This window comes from Drosophila willistoni, chromosome 3R (assembly GCF_018902025.1).
Source record: "Drosophila willistoni isolate 14030-0811.24 chromosome 3R, UCI_dwil_1.1, whole genome shotgun sequence".
Lineage (NCBI taxonomy): Eukaryota > Metazoa > Arthropoda > Insecta > Diptera > Drosophilidae > Drosophila > Drosophila willistoni.
The window spans coordinates 331642-356568 of NC_061086.1; the positions used below are offsets into that span (position 1 = coordinate 331642).

The window sequence follows — 24927 nt, forward strand, 5'->3', positions numbered from 1 at the left end:
CTGCAATTGAGGTGACCACCCACCCGAATATTGTGGATATTGCAATTATGTTTCCATGCTTATCTAATTCCTTCTCTCCTGTGAATGCGGACTACACGTAGTCGCTACCCAACAAAATGTCCACATGCTTAGCGCTGGTTTCCGGTAGATCAGCCAGTTCTAACCCATCGAAAACTTTCAAAATGTACTGCGCTGACCCCTCTTGTAGTATCGGCCTTGATTGACGAAATTCCTGAGACAAGTTTTCGAGATGGTGAGCGTAAGAGGCCCAGTGATCGCATGCAATGCTCCGATATGTATGATAGTTCTGATCCACTATCAAAGAGAACACGACAAGTGGTGTATGATCCCTTTGAATTCAATGCCAAAACTAGAGCTGTGGGCAATACACTCCTTGGTTTTCCTCGCGGCTGTTGATTTACCGCAGAACGTGCTAAATAACTCTGTGATTCTATAGATTGGACTTCCTTTACTTGCTTAGTTTCGGCAATCATGGCTGCTGTGGGATTAATGCTCTTTTCTTCGACTTGGCGATGTAACAGCGTGTGGTGTTTGTCCTGACAATGTTTGCATCTATACTTGGATTCACATCTTGAAATACCATGGTCAGGCCTTAGATAACTGAAACACAAACGTTTCTCCTTAGCAAATGAGTAACGCCTCTCCACGGAGAGGGCCAAGAACAGGTCACAGTTGTATATATTATGCCCCTTAGACTCACATTTAAAACACCCTCTTGAGTCTGTGGAAATCAGTATCCGAGTATATTTCTTAACGTTTGATTGTGCGACTTGTTCGCAGAGGCTTAATTCGAACTCATCGCAACGTTCTCCGAGAAATCTAAGAAAATCCTTAATAGTTGGAGATGTCCCCTCACGGCTGTAGGACACCCATTTGCATTGAGACTCTGCATCAATTTTATCCAGTAGAAAATATAGTAGTCGCTATTAGTTTGGCCGGTCGGAGCAGTCCCGCAGAATACGCACCATGGGACCAGCAGGAGATCCACGTAGCGCCACAGGCACAAGCATGGAGAAGCCAGCCCACCTCCAGGCGAGCCGACACAAAGCCATACCAACCGGGCCGAAATAGACGCTATAAATGTTGCGCTTAGCGATCCTCGCTAGCAGCACATGTGGGTGTGCCAACGAGTAGAGCAAATGCAGGAGGCACAACGGCAGCGACGGATAGAGCAGCAACATGAAGCCGAGAGACAGGTGTTGCGTGACGAAAGGGCGCGGTGCAATTGGCACGAGCCAGACGGATTGTAGAACATCAACGACAGCGAGACCAACAACAAGAAAACGAAGAACAACAACAAGAAAACGAAGAACACCAACAATAAAACCACCGCGAGTGCCCATGGGTATGGCCACGGCCGGCAATGAGCCGACAAATGTCGGCACCCACGGGGCATACGGCACAGGGAAGACCATCAATAACACGACAGCTATCATGCCCGGTGCCAGAAGGGCACGAGCGGTATGAGCCGGTAGAGCCAGAGGAGTGGCCGGTGAGGCGAAATAATAGATGAATTAAGACAACAAGGAGGGCCGAGGAGAGTTAGAATAGTATGGGCGGCTCAAATTAGGTATAGAATTAGAATATCTCAGGGGTTAGTAAGAGTTTTTAGGGAAAGAGGGGTATAATTAGGGGGGAAGTAGATTAAGAAATATGGATGCGATATAATATACCAATAAAAGATGCGAGCTGAGTCCGAAAAGAAATGAACCACATTCAAACACATACAAAAAAAAAAGGGGCAAGGTCGCTGCACAATAGATGAAGACCAGATTAAAGAAAACACATGCATGGAACTAGTAAACAAAAAAAAAAATGCACATATACATATATATAACAAACACAAGGTACAAGGAACAGGGGAGGTCAAATCCCTCCCGAAGAAGGGGGGAGTGTGAGGACCATTATAGATAATAATAAAATTGCTTGCACAACAAGCAAGCAGCAACACAATCCAACGCTGCAAATAATATGCCAGATACAAGATACAGTCGGGACACAAGCCAAAGATACGATATACGACCAAGCCTAGCACTGACCGATCGAACGGAATCACGGCAAATGATTTACGATCAAACATGGCCGATCGAACCACACGCAACCGCTGGCGATTTCGTACAAGCGGGAAGATACGTGGGAGGAGGGACATAAGAAATCGGCTGTATAAGAGCAAATGAAACGAGGCTTGAGGGCATAATCACAAAAGAGGGCATTGGCCTATTAAGAAAATCCAAGAGCACAGAGAGGCAATAAGAGAAGTACATGTACTAGCATACCAAGCGTGTGGTTTGGGGAACAATACGCGGGATAAGCATACACCCACAATACACGTATACTATGCGTGTATGACCGCGAGAGAGAGTACCGGTGGCCAATGCAGGTACTCTCTGCCTACGACACGCATGCGAGACCGAAAGCAGTTAGATCGCGAACAGCCGAAACCAAGCGAACAAAAGAAAACAAAAGTGATGGCCAAGCAAGCCCGTGAGACGGGTGCGGGGGATGCATGGTGCCGAAACGAAACCAAGTGAGGGCTATGCTTGTGAATCGGTGAGTAGAGGGGAAAGAATAAATGCAAGAAACGATAATGGCTTGTGGATTTGTAAGGGGAATATGCAAGCCGAAGGGGGAGGGATGAGCAATGGGGAAGCCCTCTATCCGTGGATCTCTATGGATAAGATATGCGCATTAGATTGCGATACAGATAAAATCAACCACCAATACTTATTAAAATAAACAAGCTAATTATCGTAAAATAATAGATGATGATTCATAAATTAACTTTGCTGGTTCGTTTTGTATAATAAAATAGGTTTGCGTTTTATTCCATGTGTTGGTCTCTGTTGACAATAAGCAATTAACTAACTTAACATACATTTCTCGTTTTCACCACACGCTTGCTATTGCATCAGCCAAAAACGGTGTGACCATGCGACTTAATGTTAAAAATAATGAAAATACAAAGATCGTTACATTCAAATAAATTTAAGTTTAAGAGTTCAGCATCCGTTCCTCAACATACCGCCGGGCCCTGAAACAATGTTTTTGAAACTGGCAAGGGAGCCACCTTGGTTATGGGACGGGTCATCTCTCCTGTCTTTAACTTAAGGGCTTGTACTAGACCGTCTGCGCCAGGAATCGTCTCGATAATGCGGGCCAGGATCCATGAAGCCGGAGGAGTTTGAGAATCCTTTACTAGTACGAGATCATCAGGTTTCGGGTTTGCCGATTTCATTAACCATTTTGGCCTTTGCTGCAACGACGTAAGGTACTTAAGATGCCACCTTTTCCAAAAGCTTTGCAACATGGCCTGAGATTGCTGCCAGTAATCCAATCGGTTTGCCGGCACTTGGTCCAAATCTCCATCTGGCACTGTGGTGTAAGGACGACCGATCAGCATGTGAGCGGGCGAAAGATATCCAACGTCTGTATCGGAAGTGGCACAAAGAGGCCTTGAGTTGATCACCGCTTCCACCTGTGTTAACAACGTATGCATTTGTTCGAATGTAAGAACGGCGTGACCGATTACTCGGTGTAAATGAAGCTTCACAGAGCACACAGCCGATTCCCATTTGCCTCCCCAGTGAGGCGCATGTGGCGGTATGAACTTCCAGTTGATGCCTTCGATCGATAACGCCTCTGCTATCTTGTTATTGTGCAGCTGGGATTGAACTAATTGTTCCATTTCGTTAAGACTTCTTTTGGCTCCCACGAAATTTCGTCCATTGTCGATGAACATCGTCACACATTTGCCTCGCCGTGAAATCAAACGTCTAAGAGCAGCCAAAAATGTATCAGTGCTAAGGTCTGTTGCCAGCTCCAAGTGTAAAGCTGAGGTTGCCATGCATACGAAGAGACATATGTATCCCTTTTCCTTTCGAGCGGTCCTTCCTTTATGTGTCTTCATCATGATTGGGCCAGCATAATCACAGCCTGTATTTTCGAACGGAAATGCTTGCCGAACTCTCACTGCCGGTAGTGCGGCCATTAGTTGGTTGCTGGTATGTGCTCGCTGTCTGAAGCACTTTATACAGTTGTGAGTAACTTTACGAATCAGATTTCTGTCTCCCATTATCAAAAAACGTTGACGAACTATGACAAAGAGGGCCGAAGCTCCTGGGTGTAGATTATGTTGATGCTCGTGTTCCAAAATTAGGTGAGATATGCGAAGCTTCCACGGCAAGATGAGCGGATGCTTGGCTGAATATGATAACTCTGAATTATTGAGGCGACCTCCTACACGTAGAAGCCCGCTGTCATCTAGAATCGGCGTCAGGGTACACAGCTTCGAGCCTTTTGGTACGCATCCTTCATTTCGTAACGCTTTTCGTTCTTTATGCCATTCGTCTTGAGCTTGCTGCAAGCATTGGTTCCTGGCTGCCTTGTACTCGTCACAGGTTATGGCGAAAGTGTCCGACTTTTCTTGGGGGTTTTTCATGTGTCGGATGAATCGTAAAATGTATGCCACAATGCGCACAAGTCTAGGCCAGGAAGAAACACGACCAATAAGTTCTTTGAGGGGAGATGACTCGTTCATGGTTTACTGTAGCCTTCAACTCTTTTCGGTACTCGTCATCTGAAATTAAGTTAGAGATTTGTTTATCATCTTCGTTACCTAAGTTAAGATGTGTCTCAGCCAGCCCGTCGGGACCCTTCCACCAGAGAGTAAACGGGAGTAAGTCCTCAGCCAGCATTCCTCTAGAAGCGCAGTCTGCAGGGTTCTGCTTGGTATTAACATGGCGCCACGAGTCCCTTGGTATTACTTCCAATATTTCGGCAGTACGATTGCCAATGAACGTCTTCAAACTAGCTGGCAAGTGATTTAGCCATGCCAACACAATTGTCGAATCACACCAAGCATATACGGTGATTTCTAGATCCTTCCAAGCTAATTTAATTGATGCGATCAGCCGACTTAGCAGAAGTGCGCCACATAATTCCAAACGAGGGAGCGATTGCTGCTTAAGTGGAGCGACCCGTGTTTTCGCCGCAATCAGTGAAACCTCTATGCTGCCATCCTGGTTCACGATCCGAGAGTATACGACTGCTGCGTATGCTTTTATTGAGGCGTCTGAGAAGGCGTGTAACTCTATTCGTTTGCCGACATACCCAATATGACGCTGTATCTTTAACTGCCTTATGTTGATAATGTCTTCGCGATACTTACGCCATCGGTCTGCCAGCTTAGTTGGAAGCGGTGAATCCCAATCTAGATTAAGAAGCCAGAGCTCTTGGAATAGGATCTTGAATTGAACAATGACCGGCGCCAGTAGACCAAGCGGGTCAAATATGCGTGATACATCTGATAATACTTGTCTTTTTGAACTTTCTGTGCATTCGCTCAACCTTATACCATATGTGAAGATGTCAGACTTTGGTTCCCAATGTATTCCTAATACCTTGATGGAGGAGGTATCTCCAGTCACACTTGTCGCTGCTGCTTCTCCTAAAGGGCCAATTCCGTGGGTATTGGATACCCATTTCCCAAGCTCCAGCTGTGCGCGACCTAATAGTTGAATAAGTTCATCCTTGTTACGTATAAGTTGATCTTCCATGTTTGCTCCGGTCAGGACATCGTCCACATAGAAATCTTCTAATAGAATCTTGGCAGCTGTTGGATATTTATGCTTTAAATCGATTTCAAGTTGTTCTAACACACGTACAGCTAAAAACGGTGCACAGGCTGTTCCATAGGTTACAGTACAAAGCTGGTAATGTTGCAGCTCTTCAGTTGGGTTTTCTCTCCATACAATTCGTTGATAATTTCGGTTATTCTCAGAAATCCATATTTGCCTAAACATTTTAATGATGTCTGCGCAAAAAACAAACTTATAAAGTCGAAAGCGTAAACACACATCCATTAGGTTACTATTCAGCGTAACCTGGGCCCACTAGTAACTCATCGTTTAGTGATCTGCCACTCTTATCTTTATAAGATCCATCAAATACAATTCTCAATTTCGTACCAATAACCGGATGGTGAGGCATATAGAACATGTGGTCTTTAGGTGCACTCGTCTTTTCTGACTCATCAAGGATGCGCATGTGTCCCAAAGCGATGTATTCGCGCATGAACTTGGTGTACTTTTCCTTTAACCTTTTATCTTTCTGAAGTCGACGTTCTACTGAATAAAATCGTGATGTTGCTCCCTGAAGAGTATCTGCAAACTTAACATCCGAGTTCTTAAATGGAAGCTCAACACTATACCTCCCATTTGAGTCACGAAAGTGTGTAGATCGAAAATGATTCTCGACCTTTAAATCATCAGCAGTCGGCGGCAAACTGCCACTTAATTCTTCCAATTCCCAAAACCCTTGGAGCGATGTATTTATTTCGATCGTTGATAACAGAGATGCTGTATTTGATCTTTGTTTAGCTGCAATTGAGGTGACCACCCACCCGAATATTGTGGATATTGCAATTATGTTTTCATGCTTATCTAATACCCTCTCTTCTGTGAATGCGGACCACACGTAGTCGCTACCCAACAAAATGTCCACATGCTTAGCGCTGGTTTCCGGTAGATCAGCCAGTTCTAACCCATCGAAAACTTTCAAAACGGCCGGGTCGACTTCATCCTTTGGCAATAGAGTGGTTATCTTACCTAAGACATGAGCTGTAGTATGTAGTGTTTGCTTCGAGAACCTTGATTTCAAACGTACTGCGCTGACCCCTCATGTAGTATCGTCCTTGATTGACGAAATTCCTGAGACAAGTATTCGAGATGGTGAGCGTAAGAGGCCCAGTGATCGCATGCAATGCTCCGATATGTATGATAGTTCTGATCCACTATCAAAGAGAACACGACAAGTGGTGTATGATCCCTTTGAATTTAATGCCAAAACTAGAGCTGTGGGCAATACACTCCTTGGTTTTCCTCGCGGCTGTTGATTTACCGCAGAACGTGCTAAATAACTCTGTGATTCTATAGATTGGACTTCCTTTACTTGCTTAGTTTCGGCAATCATGGCTGCTGTGGGATTAATGCTCTTTTCTTCGACTTGGCGATGTAACAGCGTGTGGTGTTTGTCCTGACAATGTTTGCATCTATACTTGGATTCACATCTTGAAATACCATGGTCAGGCCTTAAACAACTGAAACACAAACGTTTCTCCTTAGCAAATGAGTAACGCCTCTCCACGGAGAGGGCCAAGAACAGGTCACAGTTGTATATATTATGCCCCTTAGACTCACATTTAAAACACCCTCTTGAGTCCGTGGAAATCAGTATCCGAGTATATTTCTTAACGTTTGATTGTGCGACTTGCTCGCAGCGGCTTAATTCGAACTCATCGCAACGTTCTCCGAGAAATCTAAGAAAATCCTTAATAGTTGGAGATGTCCCCTCACGGCTGTAGGACACCCATTTGCATTGAGACTCTGCATCAATTTTATCCAGTAGAAAATATATCACCCAGCAGTCGCGATTAGTTTGGCCGGTCGGAGCAGTCCCGCAGAATACGCACCATGGGACCAGCAGGAGATCCACGTAGCGCCACAGGCACAAGCATGGGAGCCAGCACGGCCGCCGACTCCGTTTCGTATGGTGGACAATATGTTAGAAACCAGCGAATCGGGGGAGGGGGCCGTTGCTGAGGAAGATGCAGCTGATGGAGAAGCCAGCCCACCTCCAGGCGAGCCGACACAAAGCCATACCAACCGGGCCGAAATAGACGCTATAAATGTTGCGCTTAGCGATCCTCGCTGGCAGCACATGTGGGTGTGCCAACGAGTAGAGCAAATGCAGGAGGCACAACGGCAGCGACGGATAGAGCAGCAACAGGAAGCCGAGAGACAGGTGTTGCGTGACGAAAGGGCGCGGTGCAATTGGCACGAGCCAGACGGATTGTAGAACATCAACGACAGCGAGACCAACAACAAGAAAACGAAGAACAACAACAAGAAAACGAAGAACACCAACAATAAAACCACCGCGAGTGCCCATGGGTATGGCCACGGCCGGCAATGAGCCGACAAATGTCGGCACCCACGGGGCATACGGCACAGGGAAGACCATCAATAACACGACAGCTATCATGCCCGGTGCCAGAAGGGCACGAGCGGTATGAGCCGGTAGAGCCAGAGGAGTGGCCGGTGAGGCGAAATAATAGATGAATTAAGACAACAAGGAGGGCCGAGGAGAGTTAGAATAGTATGGGCGGCTCAAATTAGGTATAGAATTAGAATATCTCAGGGGTTAGTAAGAGTTTTTAGGGAAAGAAGGGTATAATAAGGGGGGAAGTAGATTAAGAAATATGGATGCGATATAATAATGCCAATAAAAGATGGCATGGAACTAGTAAACAAAAAAAAAATGCACATATACATATATATAACAAACACAAGGTACAAGGGACAGGGGAGGTCAAATCCCTCCCGAAGAAGGGGGGAGTGTGAGGACCATTATAGATAATAATAAAATTGCTTGCACAACAAGCAAGCAGCAACACAATCCAACGCTGCAAATAATATGCCAGATACAAGATACAGTCGGGACACAAGCCAAAGATACGATATACGACCAAGCCTAGCACTGACCGATCGAACGGAATCACGGCAAATGATTTACGATCAAACATGGCCGATCGAACCACACGCAACCGCTGGCGATTTCGTACAAGCGGGAAGATACGTGGGAGGAGGGACATAAGAAATCGGCTGTATAAGAGCAAATGAAACGAGGCTTGAGGGCATAATCACAAAAGAGGGCATTGGCCCATTAAGAAAATCCAAGAGCACAGAGAGGCAATAAGAGAAGTACATGTACTAGCATACCAAGCGTGTGGTTTGGGGAACAATACGCGGGATAAGCATACACCCACAATACACGTATACTATGCGTGTATGACCGCGAGAGAGAGTACCGGTGGCCAATGCAGGTACTCTCTGCCTACGACACGCATGCGAGACCGAAAGCAGTTAGATCGCGAACAGCCGAAACCAAGCGAACAAAAGAAAAGAAAAGTGATGGCCAAGCAAGCCCGTGAGACGGGTGCGGGGGATGCATGGTGCCGAAACGAAACCAAGTGAGGGCTATGCTTGTGAATCGGTGAGTAGAGGGGAAAGAATAAATGCAAGAAACGATAATGGCTTGTGGATTTGTAAGGGGAATATGCAAGCCGAAGGGGGAGGGATGTGCAATGGGGAAGCCCTCTATCCGTGGATCTCTATGGATAAGATATGCGCATTAGATTGCGATACAGATAAAATCAACCACCAATACTTATTAAAATAAACAGGCTAATTATCGTAAAATAATAGATTAAGTTGAATATAGCAAATATATGTACATATGTCTAGTTCTAGTGTGGGGGGGATTTGGGCGAAGTTGGGTATGACGAGTGGATCAAGGGGAGCGACGGGCGACGGCAGCGCCAACAGAGAAAAGAAAGCAGCGAAAGTCAACGGGATAAGATGGGCGGCCAATAAGAAGGCGACGCCAATACGAGAAAGTGATAGAAGCCAACATAGCGACCGAGATGCTATGCAGGCAAGGGAGAAAGACAAGGACAAGGAAACGAATGGGCGCGCAGCCACAAAGAAAGTGGACACATATGCGCCAAGGATTTACGGGACTTTCACAACGCATAGCAACAAGTGGATGCGTGGGTGAAAACAGAGGACCGATGTAAAAGTACCAGCTGTATAGCGGTACTACACCAATCAATTACTGAGGCCGTGGGAGCTGCCTATATAAAGGCAACACCCATCAAGGAAATCATCAAGTCAAAAAGTCGTGATCAACCAAGGGAGTTTTAAGGCCTTACAAGTAACCTTAAAAGCTCAAGCTAGTTTTCACAAATCCTGTGAAAAGGATCGAGGAGAAGTAGAATAACTGGCCTTACGAGTAACCTCTCAAGTTACCAGACAACCAACAAGTCCTTGGAATAGGACTAGAACACCGTGCCCAAGCGATAAAAGAAGAGGAGTCAAGCGGCTCCAGGACGATCCACAGCACATTGAGAAAGAGGCAAGAGGATATATCCTACTGCCGAAATTCCAGGATCTATATATCCCGACGAATACCAATCGCTGAGAAAATCCTGCTGCACGACAAACGGCCACGGGATTTATCCTGGAGGGACGAGCACGCAAAGACCATCTTAAAAACACGGCTGAGGCCACTGAGGTGGAAAAAACATCCCTAGAAGATCAGGCCAAGGAACATTGCATACATTGCGAGTCTGAAATAGGAACCAGCGGAGACACAAGGAACGAGAGACGGACTGGAGCAAGCACCGAAGGACCCAAACCAAAATCAGCGCTGTCCAAGTTCGGGACTTCTCCAGAGAAATTAGTCATACCCAGCCGAGCCCAAAATATTATAAATAAATACGTGATTTAAAACCATTAATCAAACAAACGAGTTCTAATTTCACCACGGCACAAAATAAATTTAGTTGTGCTGAACCTAGCCCAAGAGATATTGGAAATATCGCAAGGGACGAGAAAGGATCGTTACAACTGGCGCCAAACGTGCTATACTGGTAAAATTTAGACAAAAAAAAAACTACAGTTTGAAAATCAAAAAAAAAAATCAATATGGGAAAAGGATGGATTTACCACATGAAGAAGGAGGATCTGGTACAGACAGGCCAAAGGATCGGGATCGAGATGACTGGCACGGTGGAAGAAATGAAGAAACAGCTAGGCGAGTGGGTAGAAAACAATGAAGCGGACCAAGACTGGAAGGATGAAATAAATAGATTGGAAACAAAATACACGAAAAATCTCAAAACGAAAACAGTAGCAAGCACATCAAAAGCATACGAAGACATTGTAGCAATCTAAATCATTCAAAAAAATAAAGATCACATTGGCAATTCCTCCGTTTCTACCACCAAGATGTGGAAGCGAAGGAGCACTGGATAGCACCGAAAACAAAGGGGACGTAAGAAGACAAACAATGGAACCAAGGAAGACCGTGCTAAATACAACAAGCAAGACCACCGAATATGCTAAAGTGGCAAAACGAGTGAGAGAGTGGACTTTCAGATTCGATGGCAATTCTAGACCTCTAGAATTCAATGAACAGATAGAATGGTCAGCTGGCATGTATGACATCGAACTAGACATGATACCAAGAGCAATGCCAGAGCTACTGAAAGATAGAGTACTCAATGACATGGCGGCGAGAAATCTGCACAGAACGGCCGGCTGGACAGAGAACTCAAAAACATGACATAGAGCTGAAAATCTCAAACTGCATCGGAATCATATAACAAAAAAAATGGGAACAGCAAAATAGCAAAGTCGCAAACCGCATCCTGGAGTAAGACAAAGATATGTGAATATCGTAACGATACATATAATCAAAGATGCGTGCAAAAAGAGATACTTAGAAACTGGCAGCGAATCAAAAAAAAAAAAAAAAAAAAGACATAGAAGGATTGGAGACAAGTCAAGAGAGTCAATACCAATACATATGCGGAGGCCCAACTCTCGTGAATTGGAGTACACGTAATGGTATGAGTTGCATTAAAAAACGCACCTACATATGCGCACGATATTACGCATGTAATGGTGGAGCATCGCGACGCATTAGAATACGCAGCTATGATAGGAGAGCAAGGGCAAGATAGAGATCAAATCCGAAGCCTAAATACCGTTAAAGAGAAAAAAATGACCGATTGCCAAGAACGCGAGGTTTCATGCAGGCCAATGTCATAAGCAAGAAACACTCGAAGTTTAATACAACTCAGAGAGTACACAAGCAAACAAAAAAAAAAAAAAAATTATTCTATCATGAATGCTTTTAATGAACAAGTTGGCCAGGATGCCAGAACGCGGTGACTGGCACGAATCCGAGGAGGAGTCCGACCACGATGGGCCGGATATGATGAATCCGGGCATCGCCGCCTCCACGGACGAGGAAGAGGACGGAGAAAGTACCGAGGACAGCGGGTACTTATCGGAGGAGGAAAGCGAGGCGGAATCATTCATGGCAAACCAACGCCAAGGAGACAACGTCAACGATAAAATAATGTGGAGAGAGCTGGATGAGGCGTTCCAGCTGATGGAACAGGATGAGATCGGACATGAGGCGAGCAGCGGTCGGAGCAGTCCGGAAGAAGATGCACCGTGGGACCAGCATAAGGCGTTCCAACTGATGGATCCCGAAGAGGTCGAGGACGAGAGGCGCAGCGGTCGGAGCAGTCCGGCAGAATACGCACCATGGGACCAGCAGGAGATCCACGTAGCGCCACAGGCACAAGCATGGGAGCCAGCACGGCCGCCGACTCCGTTTCGTATGGTGGACAATATGTTAGAAGCCAGCGAATCGGGGGAGAGGGCCGTTGCTGAGGAAGATGCAGCTGATGGAGAAGCCAGCCCACCTCCAGGCGAGCCGACACAAAGCCATACCAACCGGGCCGAAATAGACGCTATAAATGTTGCGCTGACCGATCCTCGTTGGCCGCACATGTGGGTGTGCCAACGAGTAGAGCAAATGCAGGAGGCAGAACGGCAGCAACGGATAGAGCAGCAACAGGAAGCCGAGAGACAGGTGTTGCGTGAGGAAAGGGCGCGGTGCAATTGGCACGAGCCAGACAGACAGAGGCTGGCCTGGATTGTAGAACATCAACGACAGCGAGACCAACAACAAGAAAACGAAGAACAACAACAAGAAAACGAAGAACACCAACAATAAAACCACCGCGAGTGCCCATGGGTATGGCCACGGCCGGCAATGAGCCGACAAATGTCGGCACCCACGGGGCATACGGCACAGGGAAGACCATCAATAGCACGACAGCTATCATGCCCGGTGCCAGAAGGGCACGAGCGGTATGAGCCGGTAGAGCCAGAGGAGTGGCCGGTGAGGCGAAATAATAGATGAATTAAGACAACAAGGAGGGCCGAGGAGAGTTAGAATAGTATGGGCGGCTCAAATTAGGTATAGAATTAGAATATCTCAGGGGTTAGTAAAAGTTTTTAGGGAAAGAAGGGTATAATAAGGGGGGAAATAGATTAAGAAATATGGAATAAGAAAAGATTCGGAACGGGCCAATAAAAAAAAAATAAAAGGAAAAGAATGAAAAGGTGCCCTAATCCGCCACCATGAACGAAAATATAAGATACTCAGTAATCGCCAACAAGAAAAGATGCCAAACGGCCAATAAAAGATGCGAGCTGAGTCCGAAAAGAAATGAACCACATTCAAACACATACAAAAAAAAAAGGGGCAAGGTCGCTGCACAATAGATGAAGACCAGATTAAAGAAAACACATGCATGGAACTAGTAAACAAAAAAAATGAACATATACATATATATAACAAACACAAGGTACAAGGGACAGGGGAGGTCAAATCCCTCCCGAAGAAGGGGGGAGTGTGAGGAACATTATAGATAATAATAAAATCCCACACAACAAGCAAGCAGCAACACAATCCAACGCTGCAAATAATATGCCAGATACAAGATACAGTCGGGACACAAACCAAAGATACGATATACATAAGAAATCGGCTGTATAAGAGCAAATGAAACGAGGCTTGAGGGCATAATCACAATCAAAAGAGGGCATTGGCCTATTAAGAAAATCCAAGAGCACAGAGAGGCAATAAGAGAAGTACATGCACTAGCATACCATGCGTGTGGTTTGAGGAACAATACGCGGGATAAGCATACACCCACAATACACGTATACTATGCGTGTATGACCGCGAGAGAGAGTACCGGTGGCCAATGCAGGTACTCTCTGCCTACGTCACGCATGCGAGACCGAAAGCATGTAGATCGCGAACAGCCGAAACCAAGCGAACAAAAGTGATGGCCAAACAAGCCCGTGAGACGGGTGCGGGGGATGCGTGGTGCCGAAGGACCCAAACCACAATCAGCGCTGTCCAAGCTCGGGACTTCTCCAGAGAAATTAGTCATACCCATCCGAGCCCAAAATATTATAAATAAATACGTGATATAAAACCATTAATCAAACAAACGAGTTCTAATTTCACCACGGCACAAAATAAATTTTGTTGTGCCGAACCTAGCCCAAGAGATATTGGAAATATCCCAAGGGACGAGAAAGGATCGTTACAATATTTTAATAATTACTTAAATCGTTATTGAACTAGAAGCGTTTAAAAAATACACGAAATATTGGGGTTTTTTAACTTTGGTGGAACAGAACTAATAGCGATCAACTAAAATCAATACCGGACTACATCAAATGGCGGAAATTTGCGACACCGATGCGTAAGCCATAAAACTAAGGAAGAACACATGCACTTTTGCCTGTGGCTTGTTTTTTAAATACTACCCGATGATATATATGCCTTTCCACAATGTTAATTTGCTAATTACCTGCTTTGGAAAAGGCAGATAAATGTTATTTAAGTTGAGAAAAAATTGCCTAGTTAATACAACCCAAGAGTAGAAAAACATTTACGGTTAAGTTTGTTTTTTCCTGACATTGATTGATAAAATTGCAGATTAAAGTGTATGGATTTTATTCTAAAGCTAGCTTACACATTTCCTCGGCGAGGAAAAACAAAAACGGACAGAATTCTCTCGGAAGCTAGGACTGAAAGTTGACTGCCCAAAGCACGGATATAGAAATACGAATGATGGAAATACTTTAAGACTTTTAAAAATTAAAAATGACATCTTTAACAACAGGTTTTAGTCAAGAGATCAATAAAAGGTTGACTTTTATCTTGAATGTTATAAATTGCAAGGAAATGGTAAATATTGAGCTGCACAACTTTTGACTGAATTGTATCCGCAATAAAAAACATACCCCAAGGGTACATAGGATTTTGGCTAACGGAAATGATTTCATAGAATGTCAGTGTTTACCAATTGGAGAGCTATCCGCAGAAGCACAGGAATGTAAAAGCAAGGACTACAAAAGGTTCAGATACACTAATACATTAAAAACGTCTCGTGTTAGACAAAATGAAGACCTTTTTAACATGCTGGCAGCCTCTTCAGACCCACTTATTGCATCACTGAGACGATCACGAAAGGATTTGGAAAATAGCAACTATAGTCCCAAAATGTTGAGTTTATTAGATATTGATGTAAATATTGAAAATTATTTTGAAAAGAATCAGCCATCAATAGCAAATTTTCAAAATTCACCTTCTTTGACTGTATCTGCAGTTCTAACTTCTGGCCGAAAAGCTTAATTCTGAAGGAGTTTACATCCAGAAAAAGGAAGACACGGGGCCAAACAAGGATTCCATCACCATCTATTCCTCTTTCTTCTTCATCTATTCCCACTCCTTTCATATCTATTCCTTCTTCTACTCGATCAAAAAACTAACAACTTCCTTCTCTGTCGGCTATCAGAATGTCAGAGGCCTTAATACTAAACTTACTAAACTTTTTGTAGATAGTCTGTCTTTTGATTTTGACCTAATTGTCTTTACTGAGACTTGGTTAAAACCTAACGTTTTTGACGCCACAGTTTTACCCTCTAATTTCAATATTTTTAGACGTGATCGTACTGATCGTAGGGCTGGTGGAGTTCTTATTGCTGTAGATTCCGCCCTCTCATCGGGTCTGATTACAATACCTGTCTCAAGTAGTATCGAATTTATATGCGTTAAGGTATCTTTTATTCGTTTTTCCATTTTTGTTACCTGTTCTTACATTCCGCCCCAATCGGAAATGCCAACCTACTTAATACACTTAGAATCTATTAAATTTATACTTGAACTACTTTCTGACAGAGACTTATTAATTGTCCTTGGGGACTTTAACCTGCCCACTATGACTTGGTCAACACTTAATGGTAGCAAAACGTTGCTGCCTTCTGGGTGTCACGATTTTATTGATGGTCTGCTTGAGCTTTCGTTGGCCCAGCTGAATTCGATTTCTAGTACGTCTGGCAGATTTCTGGATCTGATTTTTACTTCTGATTCTAGTTTTTGTGAAGTATCTATAACTAGTCCAACTTTAGAGTTATCTATTAAGTTTCCCAGCCGCGAGCCCATCTGCGAGTGTGATCCTACGGTACGCACCCGACGTTTTCGGAAGACTGACTTTGTCGCACTAAACAATGCCTTTCTTAATACCGATTGGACTAATTTATACACTTGTACGGATATGAATTCCGCTATTTCTTTATTTTTTACCACTGTTCACTCAATCTTTAATGACTATAAAGTCACGGGTCTATCATCGGATCTTTCTCGTTACTTGGTTGCTAAGTTTTTAAGCAACCAAGCTTTTAGTGTTTTTAATTCTACTAACTACTATACTAACTACTTACAACGTTGCAAGTTGCAATTCTCCGAAAATGCTAAAGAGTTCTATAGTTTCGTTAACTCAAAGCGAAATTCTATCTCCCTTTTATCGTGCAGTTTTTTAATATTGTTTCGGCCTCTTTTGATCAATCTATTTCCAATTTATTTGCTAACTTCTTCTCGACTACGTACATATCTACTAAGTACAACTCTAGTCAGATATATCCATATCCTATAACGAAATCCAACTGCATTCTTAATCCTATTAACGCAAAGTTCGGTAGCTAAGGACCTAATGACGATTAAGCCGGTATACTCACCGGGCCCAGACGGTATTCCCGGTTGTGTCCTGAGGTTCTGTGCGGAGTTATTGTGCTCGCCTTTACTTAAGCTTTTTGAGTTGTCCGTTACACTGTCCGAGTTTCCAACTAAATGGAAGGATTCGTTTATTTTACCTCTTCACAAATGTGGCAATAAATCCGACGTCACTAATTACAGAGGAATTTCTAAATTGTCAGCGATACCTAAACTGTTTGAGAAAATTATGACGTCTCAAATACAGCATTTATGTAAATCTATTTTTTCGCCATACCAGCATGGGTTTGTCAAGAATAGGTCTACCACAACTAACCTTTTACAGTTTACATCTTTTGTAATCCAAGGTTTTAAGAAACAAAAGCAAACTGATGTTATATATACGGATTTCAGTAAGGCTTTCGATTCGGTAAACCATGCCTTACTATTACATAAGCTGAATTTATTTGGCTTTCCGGATGCTCTGCTTGCTTGGATTTCACAATATCTATATCTATCTAATAAAAGGCAGAGGGTTCTTTTTAGGTCCTCTCTTTCTAAGATCATTTATGTTGAATCGGGTGTCCCACAGGGCAGTCACCTTGGCCCATTACTATTCACCATTTTTATTAATGATCTCCCCACCGTTCTTTTAAATTCCAGAGTTCTTATGTATGCCGATGATGTAAAAATCGCTAATCGCATCGTAGACGCTCTCTCATGTCATACCTTGCAAGCTGACCTGAATGTTTTTCAGGGGTGGTGTAGGACTAACTTGTTATCTCTAAACTGTTCTAAGTGCAAAGTTATTTCTTTTTATAGAGGTTCTCCCCAATTAACGAGTTACTTTTTAAATAATTTCCCGTTAGAAAGAATTAATAATACTTCCTTGGTTGTAAAAGATTTGGGGATCTTAATAGACCACAAACTTAGTTTTAATCAGCATATATAGACTACTGTTAGTAGAGCTAAAAGTGTTCTTGGCTTTATAAAGCGCTGGTCGAAGGAGTTTAAGGATCCATTTACTACCAAAATACTTTTTACTTCTTTAGTCCGCCCCATATTGGAGTATGGATCTTGTGTTTGGTCTCCTCAATATGAGTTTTATCAAAACAAATTAGAATCTGTACAAAAACAGTTTTTACACTTTGCCCTTCGTGATTTGCGCTGGGATCCAACTGTACAACTTCCATCTTATTCTAGTCGACTTCAGTTAATTAACCTTAATTCTTTAACTAATCGTAGAACAACGCTTGGTGTAACTTTTCTTTACAAACTTTTGAATGGTGAGATTGAGATTAACGAGTTACTTTTTAAATAATTTCCCGTTAGAAAGAATTAATAATACTTCCTTGGTTGTAAAAGATTTGGGGATCTTAATAGACCACAAACTTAGTTTTAATCAGCTATTGAGTTTTAATCGAGCTATTGAGCCAAATTAACATTTCTGTTCCATCTAGAAGGACCCGCAATTTCACACCGCTTTTACTTCCCACTTGCACAACTAATTTTTTCTCTGCATGAACCTTTTCGTATACTATGTAAAGACTACAACAGACTTTGGCACGTTATCGGTTCCGAAACATCGCTTCCGGGTATAAAAACTGCGATCTTGTCCTTCCTCGCTCGTAATTAGTTGTAATCATCTTATTTTAACCTATCCTGTTTCTTTTTATATGTAACCTATTATCTTATTACATTTAATATTTTCTATTTCTTTAGTTTAATTTATAATTATATATGTAATACGTCTATGCCCTTAGGTCGGAGTGGGTAGAGGCAGTAACATTAACTTTAGGGTCATTCGTAACAGGCCCGGGCCTGGTGTCATATGAGCCACTTGTTCGTACTGAGCGTTGTACGACTACGTCAAAAAAAAAAAAAATACCAAAAGTTGTTATTTTTTATTTATTGTAATGATGTTAAAATATCAAAGAAGCTAACTTCGGCGAAGTTGATATACCCTTGCAGTACTTGGCCATAATATTTTACATGTTTTAAACTCTTTTTCTGTATCATCAATTCATCAATGCACAGACCAAGCCTCCCAAATATCATTTCTATTCCTTCGTCTTCTTCCGCATGCTGCATGCTGCGATTGGCACGCATACACATATAGTTTACGTAGCGTTGCGTCTTTGTGTGTATGCGTGTGCTTAGCTGCTCTGTGACGTAGTAGAGTCCATTTATATCGACTGTAACTTGTGTTATATTGATTGATCTGATTGAAATTTCGGGTCTGATGTTTAATATCCAAAACTATCATATTAGTAAATTTCATGGGGATACTCCAATTTTTATGAAAATGTTTCTTCTAAAGCTATATGATATAGTAGTCCGATCTTAATAATTTTCATACTTGATCTGCTCCAGATGATGAAAAGCGCAGAAAAATTTCAGCCCGATAGCTCTTAAGATGGCGGGGTGAAGTTGATTTGACGGACATGGCTATATCGACTCAGCTTCTCATGCTAATCAAGAATATATATACTTTACGGGGTTGGAAACGTCTCCGTCTGTGCGTTACAAACATCTGACCAATTTTATAATACCCTCTTCAAGGGTATAAAAATCGAATTAAAACATGAAAAAATGTTACATAGTCGCTTAAAACAATACAAAAAATTCCATTTGTGATTAAAAAAATCGGATTTCATTCCATTTTTAAAGAAAAAACATGGTTGGAAATATTTTCTGACCATGAACTTTAATATTACAGCACCACGAACACTCAGCACTTTTGACAAACATTCATTTTGAAGCTTAAGGTATTCTTTATCATATGCTTTTTAATTTTTGAAATCGCATTATTGGTTTAGACGCTATAATTTTTGCAACGCTAAATGCCATAAGGCCCCACTGTGCGTCGCCCGAACGAGCTAATGTCGTCGTCGAAACCCGATCGGCTGCGGAAAAAAAACTTTGCTAAAATTTATATACAAAGAAAAAATTGGACTCGAATGGGATTGAATTGAGTGAGTGCGTGCTTACAATAAAGTGAATATGTATGAGTGTGAATTATTGCGTCTCATAACTCACAGCGTAAAACGGATTTATTTTAAAACAAAAAAGAAACTTAAGAAAACCAAAAAAATGGGCGAAATTCGTGCCACATTAATATTCGGTTTTTCGGATATGTAAAGCTTTGTACCTACAATATCTGCAACATGAAGCTTCTTTAATACTTACAAGGGGAACTTCAGGTATGCGAATCACCGATTTGGATGAATTTTGGATATGTTGTAGAATACCCCGTCATTTGAAGCTGTGTGAAATATTTCGGCGCACTATTCTATATTTTCCTAATAAATCTGCTTTAAAGTTATAGCTTTGGTGACTTATAAGTAAAACGCCGAGTGGTCTACAAGCAGCTCGACGGTGTAAGGGGTAGTCCTGCCTAAAATCGACGGAACTCTGGTTCAACCCCCGCCCGAAACTAGTTAGTTTTGGGTTTTTATTTTTTTTCTTTTTCAATAATTACCTTTGCTTAATAGCGAAATAGGTCTTTTGATGATTTGTAATTGGAAACATTTTTTATGTATGTTGAAATTATTGTAGATACAAATTATTATTATTAACTTGTATGCTTAAGGTAATACCAGCTATACGCATGCCATTATGTACTGTATTTTTTAGGCAAGTTAAAAATATGATAAAGCGTATGTAAAACTCCTTAACGCTTATAGAAGAAAAACGAGAATTTTCATATCATATCATATAAATATTTTCATATTTATATCACAAAAGAAAATGTGAAGGCAGAAGTTAATTAGTCTATTTTACGTCTGTATTATATTTATGTTTTTGTAAAGGCATAAAAAATAAATCCAATCAAAAATCATCAAAAGACATATAACGCTATTAGACAAAAATAATTATTGAAAAAGCAAAAAAAAAATAAAAACCCAAAACTAACTAGTTTCGGACAAAATTCATCCAAATCGGTGATTCGCATACCTGAAGTTCCCCTTGTTAGTGTGATACCCATTGTTTTTAATTGTGTCATACAAGGCGTTTTGCCTTGTATTTTTTACAATTTTTTTAGTATAATCTTTGCTTATTTTGTCCCATTCTTCCTGAAGTCTTTGTTTCAAGTCAGATATCGAAGCAATTGGCTTTTTGTGGACACGACGGTCCAACTCACTCCACAAATTCTCGATGGGGTTGAGGTCGGGTGATTGGGGCGGCGTATCCAATACTTTTGGGCAGTTATATAGCAACCACGTCTTTAGTTTTAAAGCTTTATGTGTCGGGTCATTGTCCTGGTAAAGCTAAAAGGTTTTGGAAATGCCCATTTTCTCTGATTGCTTTAAATTTTCTTTCAAAATCTTTAAATAACCATCCTGATTCATAATACCATCGATAAAGACGAGGTGGCCAACTCCCTTTGCCGAAATGCAGCCCCTAATCATCACGTGACCCCCGCCGTGTTTTACTGTTGGCCGTAAATCATTTTTCTCCAGCTTTGTGTTGGGTTTCCGCCAAACCATTGCCATGCCGCCATGCCCAAAAAGATTGAACTTGCTTTCGTCTAAGAAAATGACATCGTCCCACCAGCTTTGGGGCTTCTTAGCGTATTCCTGGGCAAATATTCGGCCGTTGTTTCCTGCTTTTCTTATCGTACGGCGAATGGTTTCTGCGTAGACGGACTTTTCGTGTTCATTAAAAAGTTGGTCCTTCAAATCCGGGGCACTGAGTCTAGGATTTCTTTTTATTTTTCGTACTATTTCCGATTCCCCTCGTCTTGATAATTTTTTCGGTTGCCCTTTTTCTTGATTAGAGCAAATCTCCCTTTATTTTTGAATCTCCAGACGATGTCACCGACAGTATTTGGCTTTATGTTAGTTATTTCACCAATTTATTTGTAAGTCTTGCCCTCTAAATGCAATTTTAAGACTACTTCCCGCTGCTCCAAAGTTGAGTTTTTCGATTTACGGCCCATTGCTGTTTGCATGTGAATAATTATTTATTTATTTATTTATTTATACTGTGATTGGGCAGTGATTGTAAATTAAAGCCAATCTTCTTACTAGCTATAGCTACTAGGCCTTAAGCTAAGGTGAATAATTATATTTTCCGGTGTGCTTTTCTTTTTCTGCTTGTCATTAATGACAGTTATTTCAGTGATGCCCAAAAACCGACTTCCCAAAAAACCGAATATTAAAGTGGCACGAATTTTGCCCATTTTTCTGTTTTTGTTAATTTTCTACTTTGTTTTAAAATAAATATTGTGATGCTGTAGCTCAATGAAGAGGTAATAAATCCACCTACAATTTACTTTTTTGAGTTTTTTTATTTTACGTAATTTTAATAAAGTTACTTTGGTTAAAAGTTGAAAAAAGAAAAAACCGAATATTAATGTGATCCACTGTAGCTTCGTTTTTTTTTATTTCTATTCCACAATAAAATGAAGTAAGTAAGTCGTCTCGCTGACTTAGGTATACCACACACCAGTAAAACAAATATTTCAAATTTATAACAAATGCATTTACGTATTTTTAAAAAATTCTGCTCACATGCTTTTTACAAGCATTTACTCAGCAAATATACATACGTACCAAATTTGGTGTCTCTAGTTAGTGTAGTATTTGGGAAAATCGGTTTTTTTTAATGTGCGGGAGCGGTAGGGGGCGTGGCAAAAATTTGAAACAAACTCGATAACTGTACTGTACTAGACGAGACTACATACCAAATTTGGTGTCTCTAGCTCTTTTAGTCTCCGAGATCTACGTGTTGTTGATGCTGATCAAGAATATATACATATACTTTATGTGGTCGGAGAAGCTTCCTACTGCCTGTTACATACATCATCAAATGACGCTCACGCATGAATTGTATGTGTATGCGTGCCGTGGTTTGCTTAGGAAATGATGGAAGAAGAAGAAAAAATTGTAGTAAAAAGAGAAATAATGTTTTGTTTGTGTATTGATGAATTGCAGGGAAAGAAATTTCAAAATGTAAGAATATTATTGCCAAGAACTGCAAGGGTATATTAACTTCGGCATAGCCGAAGTCAGCCAATCTAATTTATCCAGGTCAGCTCCAATGCAACTAATATTTGCCCCTGTGTCTAATAAGCCTAATTCTAATGAAGTAAGTAAGTCGACTCGCCGACTTGGGTATACCATACACCAGGTGAAACAAATATTTAAAATTTCGAAAACCAAATGTATGTCTATAAATTGTTTTAACATGCCTCATAGCATATGCTATCTCGCTCACTCTACAAATACACGAGCACTCTAGCGCCGCCACTAGCCAACGGCCAATTCTGCCCTTATGGATCGCGTAGCAAAATACGTTCATACGGATATTTTGCATGTTTCTGGCGCGATTTCAATAAAATTTGGTAAAAATAGATAACATTAATTAGTCTGCCAAATTTGATGTCGATGTTCAAAAAATTGCAAGAGCCAATCGGTTTTTTCTAAATTATGGAGGCGGAAGTGGGCGTGGCAACGTATTAAAATATATGTATTCTGCGCGCATACTAAGCCAGTATACATACTAATTTTTGTGACTTTGGCTTTGTTAGTTTTCGAGAAAATTAGTTTTGTTTAATTTGCGGGGGCGGAAATGGGCGTGGCAAAATTTTTAAATACTCAATATCTGCGCGTCTATTAGGCTAGTTTACATACCAAACTTAATGTCGGTAGCTTTTATAGTTTTTAAGAAAATCTGTTTTTTGTAAATGTCGGGGGCGGAAGGGGGCGTGGCAAAAAGTTGGAACAATTTTTTTTCGCGCGCTAACTAAACGAGTATATAAACCAAATTTGATATCTCTATCTGTTATACTTTTTAAGAAAAACATTTTTATGTAAATTCTGGGGGCGTGGCCAAAATTTTAATTAACTCTATATATTTACATACCACACGAGTCTACATACCAAATTTGGTGGCTCTAGCTCTTATAGTCTCCGAGATCTGCGCGTTCATACAGACGGACGGACAGACAGACGGACATGGTTAGATCAACTCGGTTGTTGATCCTGATCAAGAATATATATACTTTATGGGGTCGGAGAAGCTTCCTTCTGCCTGTTACATACATTTTAGCGACTTTAATATACCATTTCACCCTATGGGTGTATGGTATAAAAATTGTAAACATGAAATTGAAGAATAAAATTGGCCATCTACGGCTTCGAAATTTACTGAGCAAATTAATTTTATTTTATATATCGTACAGATTTCCAAAAGTTACGCATACATACGCAAGGTTGAGCGTTGTGGTGCTCTCTTCACGCATGCGACATTAAAACTATCAGAAAAACAAATTTTTTAATCGGACGTAACTTAATATTTTTTTGTTTTTTTGAAATATTTTCTTGCTTTTCTTTTTCAGTGAAATTAAGATCTAATCGTTTCTGAGCAACAGTTACTGAACGTCCGCTTGTTGCCATACGGTGGTCCCTTCCGATAGTTTTCCGTCCGATTTGAACATTTTATGCACTGCGGCTTGTATAATCCTTGTATAAACCTGATCTTCTAGGCACAGTTCCAACAAACTAAAGAATTCGCCACTCGCTGAATTGCATCTACCTCCTTCACAGACAACTCGTCTTGAATGTTTTGTGGCCTCTAGTACTGCAGCTACGGACTTGTAAACGGGTTTACAAAAATGTACACTTTTGATCGTACGCTTAATTTGTGTCTCTCCCAATAGATTTTCTCTTCTTTGAACTAACTGTCGTAGATGTGAAACCGAAAAAACTGATATTGTTATTTATATTTTAAAACGCTTATTAACTTTATTTGGATATTTTCTTGAAAGTATGTTTTACAATGTTCCTATTGTCGGCGTGGTCTTTTTTCAAGTGTGGCCGTATCTTGGTAAACTGAGAATACATTGAAATAATCGAAACTTAAAATACTAGATGTATCGATCTTGTTCGAGGCATCTTACTACCACACTAATAACCTACGACAGATATATATAACAATTCTTCACAGGTTACGCTGCAATTGCTGCACTAGTCTATCCTCTTCTAACGGAATCAAAAGCCTACTAACACTGGATATTACATCTTCATAAAAATTATCAAATGATTCTTCAATCTTTTGTTTCCTACTTCTTATTTCTTCGAAAATTAAATCATCATCCTTTTTATCACGATATTGTCTTTTGAGTTTGTCACAAAAATCTGTCCATTCTACTTGAGTAGGGATAGCAAAACTGAATTGACTTGTCTATGTACTCTCTACGATCGGTCTTGTGTCACAATAGCAAAGCAAGAGGTACAGAGTCTAGACTACCACATTTTCACGCCTTCGTTTACTCAATACTTTTCAAATCAGAGTCTAGCTCTCAGTCACATGCCAAAAGTGAGTAGTTTCTGCTGTTTTGCCAGTTATTGTTTCACTTTATCTCATGTTGGCAGCTAGCTTTAAAAAACAATTTGTAAACTAGTTGAA

The 24927-nt window shown here is 41.3% G+C and overlaps 2 protein-coding genes across 2 annotated transcripts; one reads left to right on the forward strand and one right to left on the reverse strand.

Annotated features, from left to right (window-relative positions):
• Positions 1 to 4502: 4502 nt before the first annotated feature.
• On the reverse strand, positions 4503 to 6700 carry LOC124459718. Its single transcript, XM_047009325.1, has 4 exons — positions 6685 to 6700; positions 6469 to 6626; positions 5988 to 6204; positions 4503 to 5632 (listed from the first exon to the last, which is right to left on the reverse strand). The coding sequence occupies exons 1-4, from the start codon at positions 6698 to 6700 to the stop codon at positions 4503 to 4505; spliced, it is 1521 nt and encodes a 506-aa protein (XP_046865281.1).
• A 5099-nt stretch (positions 6701 to 11799) lies between these two features.
• On the forward strand, positions 11800 to 12672 carry LOC124459719 (probable serine/threonine-protein kinase mps1). The gene has a single exon (XM_047009326.1). The coding sequence runs from the start codon at positions 11800 to 11802 to the stop codon at positions 12670 to 12672; it is 873 nt and encodes a 290-aa protein (XP_046865282.1).
• The last annotated feature ends 12255 nt before the right edge of the window (positions 12673 to 24927 follow it).

Excerpts from the sequence above, each read along its gene's own strand:
- LOC124459718 (XM_047009325.1), bottom strand. Across the intron at positions 6,205-6,468 it reads CCGCATTCACAGAAGAGAGG|AACTCGGATGTTAAGTTTGC; the intron begins GTATTAGATAAG and ends CTTCCATTTAAG. Across the intron at positions 5,633-5,987 it reads GCCTCACCATCCGGTTATTG|CTGCCAAGATTCTATTAGAA; the intron begins GTACGAAATTGA and ends AATATCCAACAG.
- LOC124459719 (XM_047009326.1), top strand. The coding sequence starts at position 11,800 with ATGCCAGAACGCGGTGACTGGCACGAATCCGAGGAGGAGTCCGACCAC.